A 17,224-nucleotide genomic window follows, 5' to 3' on the forward strand; every position below is an offset into this window, starting at 1 on the left:
CCAGCCTGTCCGGGGCCCCTCTGCGGCGGGGACCAACAAACCACCCAAGATTTGGGAAAAGCAGGGCGTTGATACTTCAGGAGCACCTGGCCACCATGGGGCGGGTCACAAAAAAGCGGGAGGCGGATAGGGGAGGGAAGGCCTCCGCAGAGCGAGGGCTCCCAGCCCTCCCGCCTCGCCCTCTCCCCTCGAACTACAACTCCCATGGTGCATTGCGCTGGGAGAGGGGGACTGCGCAGGCCCCAAGGACAGGGCACAGCGCTCCTCGCAGCGTAAGTTTTGTTTCCGGGCCGTGGTCAAGCGGTCGCGCGCGGAGCGCATCCGGGGTGCGGGGTTGCCCCTCCGTCCCGCCGCCGCGGCCCGGTGGGGATGGACGAGGACGGGCTGCCCATCGTGGGCTCCGGCATCGACCTCACCAAGGTACGGGCTGCGGTCGCCCGGGGGGCCGGGGCTGTCCCGCTTCCTCCCCCGGTGGCGGCTGCGCTTGCCCTGGTGCTGGGCGAGGCCTGTCACCATCCCCCCCCACTCCCCCCCCCTCCGCTGCCCGCCCCGGCCGCGGCCTCGCCGGACCCCCCGGGGCCCGGAGAGCGGCTTGCGGGGCGGCGTGCAGGGGGCTGCTTTTGTAGCGGCGGCCGAGTGCCCGCGGCAGGGTCGCGGGCGGCCGAGGCGGCTTCTCTTGTCCCCAGGAGCGTGATATTAACGTTTTTCAACGGCGTTTTCCGCCAAGTTCTGTGATAGCGTTATATTGAAGAGCTCAGCCACTTGAGTCTTAGAACTGTGAGGCAAATCACGTGCAAAGCTGCTTATTCGTGCCTTTTAATGACGCAAAACATCCTTTTAGCTTTCTTTCTCAACTACAGAGCACAAAGATAGGGCAGTTCCGATTGCCTCAGCGACCCCTCCATCCTCTGTGCTACCCCATACATTTCTGATAAGACCATAAGCACTGTTTGACGGTTTTGGAGCTGCAGAATTGAACTTTAGCAAACCCTGCTGTGCAGGTGCACAGACTCAAAGCTTGAGTTAGTAGCAACAGAAGTCTCACAGAAAATCAGGACGTCTTAAGATTGGCAAAGTGTAGTGAATGGCCACACTGACAAATGGAAGACCAAAAAAGAGGTGAAGACCAGAGACTCACTGTATTCACAAACTGTTGTTCATTGTAGCTGGAGCTTGGCTGCAAATATTTTTCCTTGTAAATCCTTCACTTTCACCAATTATGATTCCATAGAGTAATTTCCTGTGTGAAGTTTAAGAGTTAAACAATTATCCAAGGTAATTAACCCTGAGGCACTATAATTTTATACGTAAACGTTAGTGTGAATGCTCCTGATTCCAGTCTTCTAGAACGCTTTAAATAAAAATGCCAACTGTCTATTACATTATAAGCACTAGACTTTTTTTTGACAAACATAACATTCTACCTTTTAGTCTGAAAAGTATGCATGCGTTGGATCTGACTAGGAGGAGTGACACTAAAGTGTAATTTTAGGATAGTCTGGGCTTGGAAATAAGAAGTATAGGTAGCCACTAAAGACTGAGACACCAATTTCACTACTCCTTATTTTTGATTATTGTGTTGGTTGTAACTGAGTATTTGTATGGATGACAAAAGTTTGGTTTTGCTTCCTAAGCTTCAGAAGGAAAGATTCTGATTTCCTCTCTTTTTTTAAAAATATTTTAACACTGATTTTCAGGAAAGTTCACAAAGTTATCTTAAAGTGTTTTCTTAAATAAGATAACAGTCCTTCATGTATGTGGATCTTGTTGCCTTTTCTGCGTATCCTGCAACTGTTCAACTGTCATGTTACTAGGTTTTTAGAGAAAAAGGATTTTTATACATAATATATATTATAAATTGTTTACAATGTACACATTGAATGTACACATACATATGTACACATATTCATTCAAAGTGAGCACACTTAAGGTAGATTTCAAAAATATTTTTTTCTAAAACATTTCCGTGTTTTAACAGGTCTTTGAATCCAAATGTGAGAATTGACATCTATTTAGAGTGTATATATATAGAGAGAGTATATATAAAATAATCTAATTTTCCTATATTATTTAATGCAGGTTCCTGCTATTCAGCAGAAAAGAACTGTAGCATTTCTAAACCAATTTGTGGTTCACACAGTACAGTTTCTCAACCGCTTTTCTACTGTTTGTGAAGAGGTATGTTTTTTATTTTCCCAGCTGTCAATTTATACAATGAAAAAAATCCTAGAAACAAGAACCATTCACTTAAATATTTTTGATGCAATAGTACTGGTAGCTTAAACCAAAAAAATTTAGTCTGCTTTCTGTTCAAGGTTTCTCTTGAGTAAGTGCTTAAGACAGATTTTTCCCCAAGATATCCACATGAACTGCTGATTATAGCACACTTAATCGTGTTTCCTTAAACTTTTACGTTTGGCACAGTCTTTGAACTTTTTGGTACTTGGAATTTCTTCTGAGCAGCTCCATCTGTGGATATCATCTTATTTTGGAAGAAGGATGTCATATTCCTGTGGTGCTGAATCCATTTTGACAGTCAGTATCCCTCTCATCTGTGTCCTAGGCTATTGCATCAAAACTTGCTTTCAGATTTTACCACCTTTAATTTAAAAGGGTGATACAGTGGCAGGTGATTGGTATGGAACGTGAAGCATTTCATTGTAGTGTGTTGTTAAAAAGAGAAAAATAAAAATATTTAATGTTGATAAGTTTTTGTGGTGACTTTAGTGTCAATGGAAATACGCCAGACTGACAGGACTAGAATTGTCCACTGAACAGGACAAGAGCGCTTCCTCTTTTGTAGAAAGGGGTTTTTATAATGTGGCTTTCAGCTTAACCTTTTTGTCATTAGTGGGTTTTTTTGTAACTGTTCGCTGGTATTGAACAAAAACTACTATACAGCCCTAGCCAGCAGAGCTAGGGCAGCAGTCAATCCAATTAGACTAAGCCATGTAATCTGAGAAATTGTTTTTTGTTGGTAAAGTTTAGAGCCAGACCCGTGGCAAGTATAAAATTTGGCTACCACATCAACATATGGAGCTTCAGAGGGAAAAAAAGTATTTTTTTTCTAGATTTTTAAACGTATTGTAACTTGATACATGGGACAGTGTAACTGCCTGGTGATGCTGTTGTCAGTTGTCCAAAACTCAATTGTCACATGATCTCAATATTACCTCTTACATAGGCATTATGGAAATCAGAACTTGCATATTTAAAGCCATCTTGAGCACGCAGCAATGCTGTGAAGTCTACTTAATAATAGTTACTAGTTAACCTAAATGTGTTGTTACCCAAGAGACTAAATAGTTGCTTTATAAACTTCTTGAAAAGTTTTTTCTATTTGTGAAGTACAGAAGTTTTTTAGAGTGAAAGGTCCCAGTGTAAATCAATGGAAGCCAAGAAATTCGAAATTAGGACTGACACCATCCTTAACTCTAAATTTCTTGGCTCTTGTCTAGTCAAACTGACCCGTAAAGTTATATAACTGTCTTTTGTACATCTTTCCTCCCCTTTCCCCAACTTACATGCAGGGCACATAGTTTCAGTAGGAACTAACTCCTCTTCATGAACAAAGAACCATCTGTAAACAAGTCAGTGCACTATCCAAAAAGACTAACTCCTGTCAGTCTCTTTTTACTTTTTCTAGCATATTGGCAGAACTGCCATTTTCTTAGGGTGTTAAAGTACTGCTTCAGAGCCAGGCAGAATCTTGCCAACGTGCCAGAAAGCTGTCAGAGTGGTACGTACCTGCCAGCCAGCGTGCTAGCCAACTTCACTTGGACAGGTCTGGTGGAGTATGGTAGTGATTAGTTAAAAGAGTGACAGTTCTTATAATTTAGAAAAAACTTAAGTGGTATTTTTAAAAAAAAAAAAAAAGTGTCAAAATTTGATTGAGGTGCACCTGGAGCATATAAAGCTTCTGGTTAGTTCTGATTCACTGTGCATTTTGACTATATAGGACTTTCAATTACCTGCTGTAGTCTTTATCAGATTTTTCTACTTTGTATTTGCTCTGTTACATACACACATATTGCATCTTTTCATCTTCCGCATTTGGAAAAAGCTTTGAAGAAAGATGTTTTGGTAACTGTGAGAGTACGGTATGTCTGCCATTATTCTCCAGTTGCCCAAAGTAATACCGTATTTACTTTGGCTTTCTTTTGTACATAGTCTGTCTTCATTTCTGTCAGTCATTATTTGGGAAAACTAACTGCCTACTAAAATTATTTAAAATTTGTACCACTGTAACTACTGTACTAAAAAGGGACGTCATTACTTCATTTTTTTCATAATGTTATCATATAATTTACGCTCTACTTTGCCTTCAGCAGGTAGAACACAAAAATGATTTTGTTTAGCTAGATATGAACTGTTTTATATGTACAAGTGGCCTATGGGAGTGTTTTCATGTCCTAATTGTTTTCTATTCTAGAAATTGTCAGCACTTTCTCTCCGTATCCAACAAATTGAAACAACACTCAATATTTTGGATGCAAAGGTATGTATATGTACAATCTTTATCTTCTAACAGTGGCAGCGTCCTAGACTGCATGAACTAGCTTCCTTTTCATAGTCTGAATTGAGCAAATAAGTTTTCATAATGATTTGAAGGAGCTAATACAAAATGCTCACATGGGGAATTCTCTCTTTGCATGCCTTGCCACTTCTATTTTGTAACATTTGAAGATGTAGTTGATATGTAAGGAAGGAACCAACAGCACATAGTGGAAATGTTGATTTTGTCTCTTAAGCATATTGAACAGGAAGGGAGCACTTGGATCATGAAAGTGCAACTGAACTACGTGGCAGCTTACTTGTGTTGCTTTTATTGCATCTTTGGTTTTAAGAAAACGGAGGGAAGTTTTCAGATATTAAAATATGTGACTTGTCTTGCAGGGTTGCAGTAAAAAATTGCATTTGCCATGGAAACTCTAATAAGACGTTTTTGCCCCCTTTAAAAAGCAAAATTATCTTTCTAAGTGTTACCAAACTGTAAGGATTTCAATTGGTGTAAGTAACTAGATAGATGCCATCTAAACCTTTTGATAGTGAAATGTGACCTGAATTGGATCTAAGCTAACACCAATGTGTTTGGTGTATCTTCTTCAGCTAAAATGACAAAAGGATATAATTTGTAGTCATGTATTATCATTTAATTCGCTAAAAGTGAAAAAAACCAAAGCCCCAAACTAAAAAGACATTCACTGTACAGTTTTAACAAATCCTTCTTTCAATGATGATGGAAGCAATTTCAGTTGGCTTTTCTGGGAGCAGGGGTAAGACGTTTTGAAACCATTCATTAAGATCTTTGTGAGAAAAATACTGTAGTAGTACAAACAGTGCTTACTAACTCTTATTTATTTCAAAATATTTAGGAATGATCAATATTGATAATTTTTCCAAAATTCTTGATAATCACGTTAAATAGAATTTCCTTCAAATAAATATGCAGCATATTTAATATCCACTCTCAGCATTTCCTTAAAAAAGAGTGAAAGATGTGGAAAATTGCAAAATCTGTAACCAGTCGCCCATCTGTTAGGTAATAGAGCTGTTCTTGTCATGATTTCTTTCACTGTAGAGGAAGTAGTAGAGAAGATGGCACGGCTCTTGTGTAGCTGGTAAGTACAGTAGCAAAATGCTGGGAAGGTGTTGAAGTCTTTTCTGCACTGCAGCCTCATGTTAAGAGTGAAAGCTCTAATGGAGTGTTTTGGGGGTTTTGTTGTAGAGGCCACCTGAATAGAAAAATTTTTTTTTTTTTTTTTGTTTTTCTGCCACTCAAAATAGCAAAACTAGTGGTAAAAAGTTACTATTTTACTAACGTGAAACCTACCTGGGGAATATGTGTTAAGCAGCATACTGCAGGTTTTATTGTATAGATAGACTTACGATATGCTCGTTGTTTATTTGATGATGTTTTGTACACTCAGTTATCCTCTATTCCTGGCCTAGAAGATGTCAAATTTCAAGTGTCCAGTGCAAATATGAATAGTGTTACAAATGGTCCTGTGGCACAAGCTACTACGGATCAACAGACAGATGTATCGCCTCAATCTGGAGTAAGTAATGAAGCATAACTAATACATTGAAGGAGTATACCTCTCCGTGTCAAGTTTCTAGTCTCATTTGAAATAGATGGAAGAAGCAAGTCTATTGGAAGAGAGCAATCAACTATAAAGATCTAAAACTATGATTTTTACTAATGAAACTGTTTTAACCAGTGACTTAAAACAAAAGAGGGTATACCCTTTCTTGAATATGTGGCTTAAATAATTAGAAGTAACTCAAATCTAATGGTTAATGCCTCCTTCCTCTTCAATTGCAGTAAAATATGAATGTGAACTGCATCAGGGGACTAGGAAGGACATGAATGAAAATAACAGTTCGAACCATGTAATTCCAACTCTTTCCTCCTTCCTTTAAAATGTGAGCTTTCAGCTCAAATTGGATTTTCTAACATACTTTATTTTAAAGAGATTATTAGAGTCAATGTTTTCTATATATTATCATCTATGTACAGAAAATGTGAGTGATTTTAAGTGAGCAACATTAAGATCCTTTCCCTGCAGTTAATTTTTTGTTGGGTTTTTTTTTGTGTATGCATGTGTTTGGTTAGTTTTTTAACCCAGACTTAAACCCTGTGATCACCAGTCTGGCCCATTTGTAGATGGTGTTCTTTCCCCAGTTTCCTGTTATAATTTGTTTTTTTTGAATCTCCAGTTCCAATCTCTGTTCTTCCTTTTATTTAGTAGAAGTTGCTGTGGAGCGGCAATAGCTGGAGTACTCTGTTGCCTTTCCCTGCCTGTTAAAGATTGTAACTCTAATTTGCAGCCAGCAACATGGGAGACAGAATGGACAGTTAGCATTGCGTGTTTCAGTCATGTTAGAAAATTGTTCCCAGTTATTTTGTTTTCTTTAAAATGTTCCTCTTCTCTGATGTTACAGTAGGGACAGATATTTCTGAAAGGAGGTTTCCAATGCTACTTTCAAATGGTTAGTGTAATAACAAATATATGGTTTTCTGTTGTCCTTTAAGTAGTACTATAGCTTTTTGTAATTTTTCTTTTTTTTTAATTAATTACTCTCAAGGATTCTTTGATTTCTTTATGTTATCCTTTAGGTTAATGGTTTATACTAAAAAGTATAGTTTAAAAGCTATATGATCTCTATGAAACATTTGTCAGGGAATCAAACAAATATTTTAAGGAAAAAAGGCATTGGACCACTAGGGCAGATAGTTATAATCCTTTAAAAAATTATTTTTTATAAAGTAAGCATTAAAATTTAGTTCTGTTTTATTCATTAAATACAACAAACTTAACAGGGATATTGAAGGCTAATTATTTTTTTCCATGTATTATACAATGGCTTAAAATTGTGACTACAAGTAGAAAGTCACATTTGTAAGTCAATAATGAAAAAGCTGGGTTTTGTGTATTCATACATCTTGGAAATCTCTAATAATATAAGCACAGATCAGAACAATCTTGATGTAAGAAGAGTTGCACTTTACCCATAAATTACAGATTTTTGGATTGAAATCTCTCCATGCTCCTGGTCTGCATACCTAACCATTAATGTGTTATCTTCTTTGTCTACAGCAGAACAATATACATGAAGAAGGGTTACAGAAAACAGAGGTAGTAACAGAAAATGTTAGAACTGTGGCCAAGGATCCAAGATATGCCAGATATCTCAAAATGGTACAAGTGGTAAGTCAGTTCTCTTATGATTCTTTAGGTATTCCGTTATTTTTAGGTGGAACATCACACACAGCTTTAAGTGAAGATTAAGTGTCTGAAGACATATATTGCATCAGTAGTCTATAAGCTCAGATAACATCACAATATTTCTATCACGTCTTCGCTAATAAATGAGTTGATGTAATATAATCTCTCAGACAGCTTCAGGCAAGATCTTTCTACAAAATTCTGCCAATATACTTGTGAAATGAAGGTGTGAAGATGTGTAAATGCAGAGTGATATTAGCTGGAGTTACAGAAGATGCCACAGAAAGTGTAGTTATTCTGGCAGAATTGGCGTCATTCATGATTGCAGTTTGGTTTTGCTGCAGGGTGCAAAATGCAGCTTTGCTAGTATAGTTCAGAGCAGGAGTATTTGATAGTTCTGTAGGATACAAAATAGAGATACAAGAGTTGCTTCACTGCTTGGTTCCACTTCAGTTTCCTGTTATTTGTAATGCAGGTTTTGTTTGCCTCTTTGTCTGTGGGCTGTTCTACAGATAAACAGGAAAGAAATGAATGTAATCTCAATATTTACATGAGTGAAGACTAATGAAGGGGTGAAAAGGTGAATGGGAGACTCTTGGTGATGTTTTTTAAGAGATCTTTTTTTCACATCCACAAAATTAATGAGATTGGAAACGAAGAAAAAAATCTGTATTTTCAAGCTGTCAGTGGAAATTTTCCTCTGAAATATATGTTATAATTCTGGAAGATATGACTGTGTCATAGTATTAGTAAAATGTTGCTTGTGTTAAAACCAACCTCTCATGGTTTCACTCCCTTTTCAGAGCAGTTATTACAATTAGTGTCCTTGGTACTTTGGATAATGTTCCACACCTTATTTTTCATTTGAATCACAAATTGGCACTTCATGGGTAGCTTATTACGAACCATTTGGAAAATGTAGCAGTGGGGTAGTAGCAGAGAGTAGAATGCTATGTTAGTGTATTGATTTAATGCCAGACTTCAAAGTGGATGTGAAAGTCCTGGATGGTCTAATTACTTTGACTTTTTTTTTTTTTGGTGACTGCTAAAGGAGTGAGATCTCACTTTCCACATTTATCCTTTGTACTGGCAGTTCCTGGTGACTCCTCTGCCAGTTGTAAACAGTGTGGTAGGAAAGTCAAACTAACATACTACAAATTAATGTGTGTTTTTGTATTTGCCAAACTTGTCTTCTCGTCCAGGCAAATATTTCAGTTAGTGTCATTTATTTGCCAAAATTAAGTTTCTAGCTGAGGATTTGTTTGAATTGATCATTTATTTATTACTCACAATGTTTGTAGTATTTAAGAATTTGCACTGTGAAGAGATACATCTTTTTTCACTAAAGATAGCTGTTCTATGAAATAGTAACAAACTTATTTCGATGGAGTGCAGTTCAGCTAACTAAATGAATATTTTTTTAAAATATACAACAATAATATTAAAGCAAGCCTTACAAAAGCAGTATCATATTTGCTACAATAAATGTTCATAACGCTTCTATTGACAGGGTGAGAGGAGCAGTCTGTGATTTCAAATAAACTGCATGTTTAAAGTACAAATACTCTTATTTCATTCTAAACACCAAACATAGCTGCGTAGGTGCCAGGATACTGACTGGCCTGATACAGATTGATCCTTGCTTGAAAGAACTGAAATAAAAACCAAACATGGAGAGTGCAATGCTCTTCAGGAGTTGCCAGCACTGATGGTATGTGACCTCTTTCTGGACTATGGAGAACCAAAATATATTTTGCAACAAGATTGATACTTGAGCTGTGGCTTCTCCAGTACCTGCACACTTCCCGAGCTGCAGGACCTGGCTGTGAGTAGGGCTGGGGAGCACTCTGTTGAATGTGTAGTGATTTGGATGATTTCAAATCTTAACTGGGCAGAGACAAATGCCATGGAAATTTAGTATTGGCTCCTATGTTAGAAAAGTGCGCCTGTGCCATTTCAGTGGACCTGTTTGGTCAGTGTACTTACTGTTTAGATTTAAAATAGTTGTCTGCTTCATTTTAGTAAGATTTAGGTTCACAGCAGTATTAGACTCTGATTTTCTAGATTAAAACTTAGGAAAGTGTGAAAGATAAAGTAATTGTAATGCCCTAGTTGTGTTCTAAACAGATATAGGTACAGTCATCTTTGTGCACTGTTAAAGGGCATTTTGTTTAAACTTAAGATTAGTTTTGTAAATCTATGATATATGAGGGTGCTGAGAGGTTTTTTTTGTATGTTTTTGATGCATACAATTTTGGAATAAAATGCTTCTCCAAGCGAACATGAAAGCATAGCAGTTTCCAGTGCATTCTTAAAGTTCATATACTGAGCTCCCTTTCATTGAGAGCAAATACAAATTCTGCTTTGTCTGACCTGACTCAGTCTGGTTTTCACATGATTTGAATTGATGCATAAACGCTTCATCAGTGACTTCTAAGCTGGGGGAAGTAACCCTAAAAGCAGTCAAGCGAGGGAAAAGAATTAGATAGTGTGAGCTAGTGTATACACACACAATCCCTGGTGTCCAAATCTATACTAGAATAAGTGAATATTTTAAAGTGTCATAAAATACTCTGATGCTTTCCCCTTTGCAATGTACATTAGTTGTGAATTACTGAGAAATTCTTTATTGCAAGCTAATACCTCACAACTATTTGAGTCACGTTTTTGGCAGTATGCCTAATAGATTGCTAAAACTGTACCTGCCTGCGTGCTATTCTGGAATCTTCAAGCAAAAGTCTTGATTGTAATTCTTACTGTGAAACTGCACAAGGAGAACCCAGTAAGACAGCTACCTTAGTTCTCATTTTGCCAGGTTAGCTACTGCAACTGTCAGTAGTACCACATGCTGCTCTGGAACATTAGTCATGGCTGCCCGTTATTTTATCACTATTTTACTTACTTTGGACAACAGATATTTGTCCTGTGCCAAAAGAATTCTACGCTACTTTTCATTTAGATTGTGAGGCCTCTTCTGACTTTCCTAGACGACCAGTAGCTTTGTCCCTTGGAAATCACTATTTTTTATTTTTTATTTTTTCCCTCCTTTCTTGGCATGCAGTGGTCCAGGTGGTGTTTCTGATGGTTTGCAACAGGGGATGGCAAAGCAACAAGTTGTCCTTGAGCAACTCTAGTGGAAACATAGGAGCAGCTTGTTGGAATGTGTCTCGTAAGACGACGTGGGTCAATGTGTTCTTGGGTGTGCGATCCAAGATGGGGGGATGTTTAGGTGTTGCTGAATAAAATAAAGTGCAGAAGCTGTGGAAGGACTTGCAGTGAAAGGAAGGAATTTTTTTTAACACGTACATAGTTGGCTACAGTCTGTCCACAAGTCACAGAAGATTCAAGCCTGACTGTACAAGCACTTGTATTCAGAGGAATCACTTTTAAATTGTGCTTCTGTTCTCGTGTCCTGTTTGCCTTTTTTTGCATGCTTTTTAAAGACTTTTCCAATTTTTAGCACTGCCTTAAGGTATCCTTCCGGAGCTGTAGCAGATGCACTTTCCTGGTTTTCCTCCCTCTTTCTCTATACCTTCAGCATGTTTGCGTCTTCCTTGTCTTTCAAGCACAATTGTTAACTGCTGTCTTTGTGCTTTCTTCACATTCTCAGTCCATACACATAACTTCAGCCTTCTGGTTTTGTCTGCATGAATTGCAAATGTAACTGTCCATTCCCGATTCTCTCCCTGCAACTTTCTCTAGGTGTTTTGTTATAAATATAAGAAAGATTAAAAGGGCCTTTGATCTTAGTCATTTCTCATTTCTCGGTTCGTACTGATGGCAACTGAGATTATCATTCCACTCTCATGTTCAACAAATGACATGCATACATTTGTATAGAAGTGTAGCTAAAAGAACCTGTGGGATTTAGTTCACCTCTTTATGTCCAATAGTTTCATATTATTCTTCCTCCTCCTGCACAGGGTGTTCCTGTAATGGCAATACGAAACAAAATGATTTCTGAAGGGCTAAATCCAGATCTTCTTGAGTAAGTAATTTGTAACTTCCAGTAGGGGTGGAATTCAACCGTGTGTTTAAAAAACTTGGAAAAAAAGTGTGCTTAGAAAAGCTTGCTTACGGCATTGTGAATCTAAACTATCAGCCTTAAAACAGGTTTTGAAGTCTTCCGTGAAAGGCGTTTTTAGCCTTTTATAGGTCTGAAGAGGGCCATCAGTACCAAAGGAGGAGAGGATACAATCTCAGCTATGAGCTGTCTTTTCAGTATTGGCTAGTCCGAGGCAAGGCCCAGGTAATACAGAGACTGGAATATAAATGGGTAGATACTGCACCCCCCCAAACAGAAAGTTGCAGGACTTCACCATTCAGATTTGTGAGGAAATGGAAGGACTTCTTCCAAGCCAAGCAGAGGTGGTGCAGTTCAAGGAAAAGGCTATAGCAGTGACAAGGGAACATGTGACAATGTGCATTTAGCGATGAGGAATCAAGTAATACATCAGTAGCCATTTTCACTGTGCTGTTTAGAGTATGTGGTTTTTCCCACGTATTTTCTTTCAGCACTTCAATAACAGAATGCCATCAATGTAGAGTAGTAAGAACAAACTCTATTTTATTTTGCTGGACGCACGAGGGACAACACATCTGTTTCCAGATTCCTTCAGTAGATGGAGTGTACAACTTGACTTCAACATTAACAGTGTAAATTGAAGTCAGCAGTTTGAAATTGTGACTGTTGATTGAGCAAACCTGATGTGAAGACTACTAAGAATAGATACTCATTTTCAAAGCTACTGTCTGGCCATAAGCATGAATTTTACATTTTACATTTTACATATTTTACATTTGACTTGTAATTTAGTTTTACTGTACTATTTCACAGAATTTGTTAAACTGATGAAAATATTAACTTTCATTATATCCACTAATCCTCTTCAGAAGCTGTCAGTGTATTAGAAAGTCTGCTTCTCCTTTTCTTCTTTCCAGTGAAGTCTTTTTACGTTTTGGAAAGGCTTACTCTGAAGCAAGTAATTTGTTTAAAATAATAAATAAAAATATAGGAAAACGGAAGTATCATCATATATTGAGTCAGTTTAGCTCCCAGCTACTTCCTCGTGTCTAAATAAGCCTGAAGTAGTTATTTGGTATTTTTGCTGATTGAATGAGAAATAAGAAAAAGAACACAAGAACCTGTGCAAGTGTGAGACAGGGTTATCAAACATGGTTTTACTATTTGTGTGTTAAATGTGTTGTACTGTTTGCTCTGCATTTCTGGTCCCTACCTTTCTGTAAAGGCTGCTGTTTCTTCATGTTTGGATGGATTTTTATAGTAGATAAAAATAAGATAATAGGTTAAAATTTCAAAAGCTTTTTTAAAAAAAGCACTTGCTTTTGGATCGTCTGATTTGGGTTAAGACAGAAACATTTATTACTGTGGATTGGGGCTTGCAGAATATGTCTGGGCTTTGGTCTCCAAGTCCATCTTCAAAGATTCTGTGCAACAGTAATGCTTGGGCACATTTTCTTTAAAATGTTACTGGTTTGAAAACTGTATACCAAATCTACCTGATTAATGAAAGCTAATTTTTTGGCCAGGTGCATAGTGCATAATATTTAAGGAGTCAGGTGTGACCTTTCTTTTAATTTTCTGGCTTTCTTGTCTCAATCTCATAGATATTTTTTTTTAGTATGTATCTTGCTATTCACATCAAATTTCTTGTGTCCTCAGGTTCCTTAGGCCTACTCAGTCAGTCCCAGTGAAAATTAGGAAAATGTACTTATCACTCTATGCTCAATCGCCTACTGCAGACTCTCCCAAGTCACTCTTGCCAGTGACTGAGTGTGGGTTTTTTGTGGCTGCAGAGATGCTAATTCTAATAATATGGAGTTGTTTATACTCTCTTCCTTCAGCTGTTTTACTTCTGTTGTCACTCCTTTCTCAACCTTTTATAGAATTTGAAAACTGCCAATTCAATCAAGCTCCCAATTTATCTATTTTTAACTTTTGTTTCTTATCCTTCCTCTCTTGCCTGTCTGCGATTCCAGAAGAGTTTGTCCTGCCCTCGCGAACTAAAGGAAATCATTGCCATCTTCCTCTCCTTACTAGAGGAGAGTTTTTGCACTGGTCTCTCCAGATCACATGTCTTTGCACGGCTTTTCTGTTTTGTCATTACCACGGCAACAAGGAATAATATTGTGAAGTGGTATTTGCATGAAAAAGCAAACGCTTGCTTAATTTATTTTGGAGGTGTGCAGGAGGGAGGGAGAAGGCTCTCTTACATTTCTGTAATGCACTTCTCATTTTTGCACCCAAAATGTTTAGAAGCACTTTAAACATTCCTTAGGGATTTCCAACAGAGAAATTATAATAAACAGAACTAAAGTTGGAAAAGAAATTCTGTGTCATGGCACACAGGAGTAGCCCGAAGATAAATAACAATGGGATGAATAATACAATTGTCGGCTTAGTTTAAAATGTAGTATTTTATCAAAGAGAGCAGTTAGCTATCATACAGGAAGTTGGTTTCTGTGAAGATCGTTCTTCCCCTTCCCCAAGTGTAACTGCGTGTATATTTTCTGCCTTGGTTTCAGAATTTACCAGGCTCGGTCTTGCTTGCATTATCAAACTCATTACATATTTAGGAGGGAGATGCCAGGGAGAGCCAGCATCTTCAGTCAGTAGTGTTAGGTAGTCTTTACATGGCTTGCTTCTCTCCCCTTTGTTCCCAGTGGATTCCCTGAGCAAATGTTTTGACACGATATTAAGAGCCATCTTAAATACTCTCCTCAAAACTAAATACAAGAGATCTGATCATTTGTAGTCAATAAAAATCCCATGGCTGCTCTTGCATGTCAAATTTAACCCAGTGTTCTAGCCAAATTCCACTCTGAGTAATTCTTTTTTGCTTCTCTAAATTATCCCTGCAGTTTTAGTTGGATACAATATTGTTCATTTCCTGTCTTATTTTTTTCATGTACTATTTACACTGCTTAATGGTGTACAGCATGTTCCTTTCAGCCCTAGTACCTCTGAAGATTGAAAAAAAAAAAAAGTTGAATTAATCAGTATTGCCTGATTTCAACTCTTTCTACAAGTGTTTGCCACTTCTCAGTGATCTGTCATTATTTCCGATAACCTCAAAGGTGTGCATTCAAACTGATGTCTACAGAGTTTTAATGTCCATTGACTAACATTTTCTAGTGTTTATCTTTCAGTTGTAAGTGAAGCAATACCAGCAAGGTGTGAGTTTGTGAATCATAAACAGTTACTGTGTTAAATGGTGTGGATATAAAGTGCATGCAATTGTGGTGAAAGGACGTTAGCATTACATACTAAGTTGCTTGTGCTCTCAGCCACCTTCTAGGATTTACAACATTTTTGTTGCCTGCAGGACCCCAGATGCCCCTGTGCCTGCCTGGGGAGATGATGGGAAAGCAGAAGACAGTTCTGATAGTGAATCTTCATTTAGTGACTAAAGAAACTGATTTCATCCTTTGGAAACGTCTCTTAAGTGCTAATGTGTTTCGAGCTTTTAGCAGACAATGGTTTTGCGTGGGTCCCATGGGTGATGTGTATTAGCTGACAGCATTTTTAAGAACTAAGATCCTCCGTGTTCTCTCCCAGAAAGTTTGAACAAGCATCATGTTTCAACCTGAACTTTTCCCACCATGAAAATTAATCGTGGGATCGTTGCAATTTTTATGCTGCATCAGTTCAGATGCCTTTCTGATTCTCTGAAATTAGTTTGTAAAACTCTAAAAATTGCACACCTGTAAACCTTCAGGTCTCTAACACTGTATTCTTCATTATTGTATTTTCTATCTAACACTTTTAACCTAAGTTGCCTTCTTTTTGTACCATAACATACAAGTAAAGTAACTTTTCAAAATGAAATTGTTTAATTGTAATCTGATGAACTGTATTTTTTTTTTTAATATACTATATTCTAAAGTGATGTAACAAGAATTACACAGACGTCAGGTATCTTATGGTGATTGCAAATTAGTGATACTCTGCTTTGAGAGAAACTAAAATACAAGTGAAAAATATATTAAAACCCAATGTGAATCTGTTTTCAAAGTATATACTGCTATTCAGCCTCACATTAGAGTCTGCACGGAGTTGTTAATGAAATTCCTGCTCTGTAGAAGAGTTGATTTATCAAATTCAAGTTACAGTGGTGTAGAAAGCTACAAACATTGCAAGGTGGGTTGGCAAATGACACTGTGAAAGAAGTGACTGGGAGATAATTAATGGAATACCAGATTCTCACGACTTGTACACTGTCACATGGGTCAGCAGAAGCCACTTTCTGACTGCTGTTGGGCTTACTCAAAAGGAGCTGTGGCCGAGCAGTTTGCATAGGATAAGAAATCGCCTCCAAATTGGTGCCCTTGCTGAAATTTCAGCAAAGAAGCCAAAATTCCGTTTGTATTGTGGTAAAACTGCCTTGCTACCTCTTGAGGTGTGCATTGGGAACAATATGAAGGAATCCACTTGGAGCCTGACTGGCCCTGAAGACTTCCGTCCAAAGTACTTAATCTAATGCATGAGTCAGAAGTGACATTTCATTAAAGAATCTTCTTTAATATAGTTTGTTCCACATGAAATTCTTCAATCTGTTTGAATTCCCCAGGTTATTGTGATTATAGCAGAATGCTGTGGGCCAGGCAATCATTCACCCTCTGGTGTTTTCCCGTTCTTCCTGAGACCGAGAAGAGACTAAAACTGAAGGTCTAAGTATATAAATTTGTTAGCTTTTTATGACCGAGTCATTTTCTTCTCTCTTATTTATTGCCACTTCAGTAGGTTATCTGCTTTTTTTTCTGAACTTAATCATGGCTCCCATTTGAGTCTAGCTGACCTATTTAAGCTCTTCATAACCTGTAAATCAGAGTAATAACTGAGTCCCTATGAAAGCATATATGCACTAACAAATGACTAGCGATGGCGTTTCAATGATGAGTTAATTATTATTGAACACTTAAACAAAAATATTCAATAGTTAACACTTGGTAAAACTCAACAAATATTAACATATTAGCAATAAGTATTTCAAAAGTAAGTGTTTGAATGTTATTTCAGAAAGCATATAGTAAAACACTGGTGACTTTTTGAAATCTATATTTGAAAACTCATTGAAGCAATCTATATAATTAAAGCTATGTTTTGTAAACCAAAGTTGTGGTTCTGTTTTATTCCCGTATGTTTTAAACAAGGTGAAAATTCCCCTGGAGCCTCTGTAATGCATGTTTCTCCAAAACTGGTTGTGCTGAAGTTGCGTCAGTCTGCTAGCTGAAGGGGAGAGTTTTAAAAAGAGGGGATTGGAGTTCCACCTGAGCCGCGTTAGTGCTCTGACTAGAGGACTGAACAGCCCATAGCTGCTTGTCTAACAAGAAAATGTAAGGAAGACCGAAATTAATAAGAACGGTACGTTCAATACTCTTGAACTGATACTAACCTATGTAAGGAAGTAGCGTGATTTAAAGAGCTGACTTGAGGCATAGTAGTTAATTATTTTTTTAAAGAAATAAACAAC

The 17,224-nt window shown here is 37.8% G+C and overlaps 1 protein-coding gene across 7 annotated transcripts; it reads left to right on the forward strand.

Annotated features, from left to right (window-relative positions):
• The first annotated feature begins 287 nt into the window (after positions 1 to 287).
• WASHC3 (WASH complex subunit 3) lies at positions 288 to 16,866 on the forward strand. Of its 7 annotated transcripts, none has more exons than XR_012586339.1 (8): positions 288 to 420; positions 2,080 to 2,178; positions 4,433 to 4,498; positions 5,931 to 6,059; positions 7,602 to 7,712; positions 11,654 to 11,718; positions 13,731 to 13,809; positions 15,077 to 16,866. XR_012586339.1 is itself a non-coding variant. In XM_074581744.1 (8 exons), exons 1-7 carry the CDS (start codon positions 370 to 372, stop codon positions 13,756 to 13,758), a joined length of 549 nt encoding a protein of 182 aa, XP_074437845.1. In that variant the 5' UTR covers positions 288 to 369; the 3' UTR covers positions 13,759 to 13,797; positions 15,077 to 16,866. The 7 variants fall into 7 exon arrangements, 5 of the variants coding, with proteins under 5 accessions (XP_074437845.1, XP_074437821.1, XP_074437829.1 ...); XR_012586340.1 differs by having other exon boundaries at positions 7,605 to 7,712; XM_074581744.1 differs by having other exon boundaries at positions 13,731 to 13,797.
• Positions 16,867 to 17,224: the final 358 nt, after the last annotated feature.

The sequence above is a fragment of the Larus michahellis genome, chromosome 1 (genome assembly GCF_964199755.1).
Source record: "Larus michahellis chromosome 1, bLarMic1.1, whole genome shotgun sequence".
In the NCBI taxonomy this organism is placed as follows: domain Eukaryota; kingdom Metazoa; phylum Chordata; class Aves; order Charadriiformes; family Laridae; genus Larus; species Larus michahellis.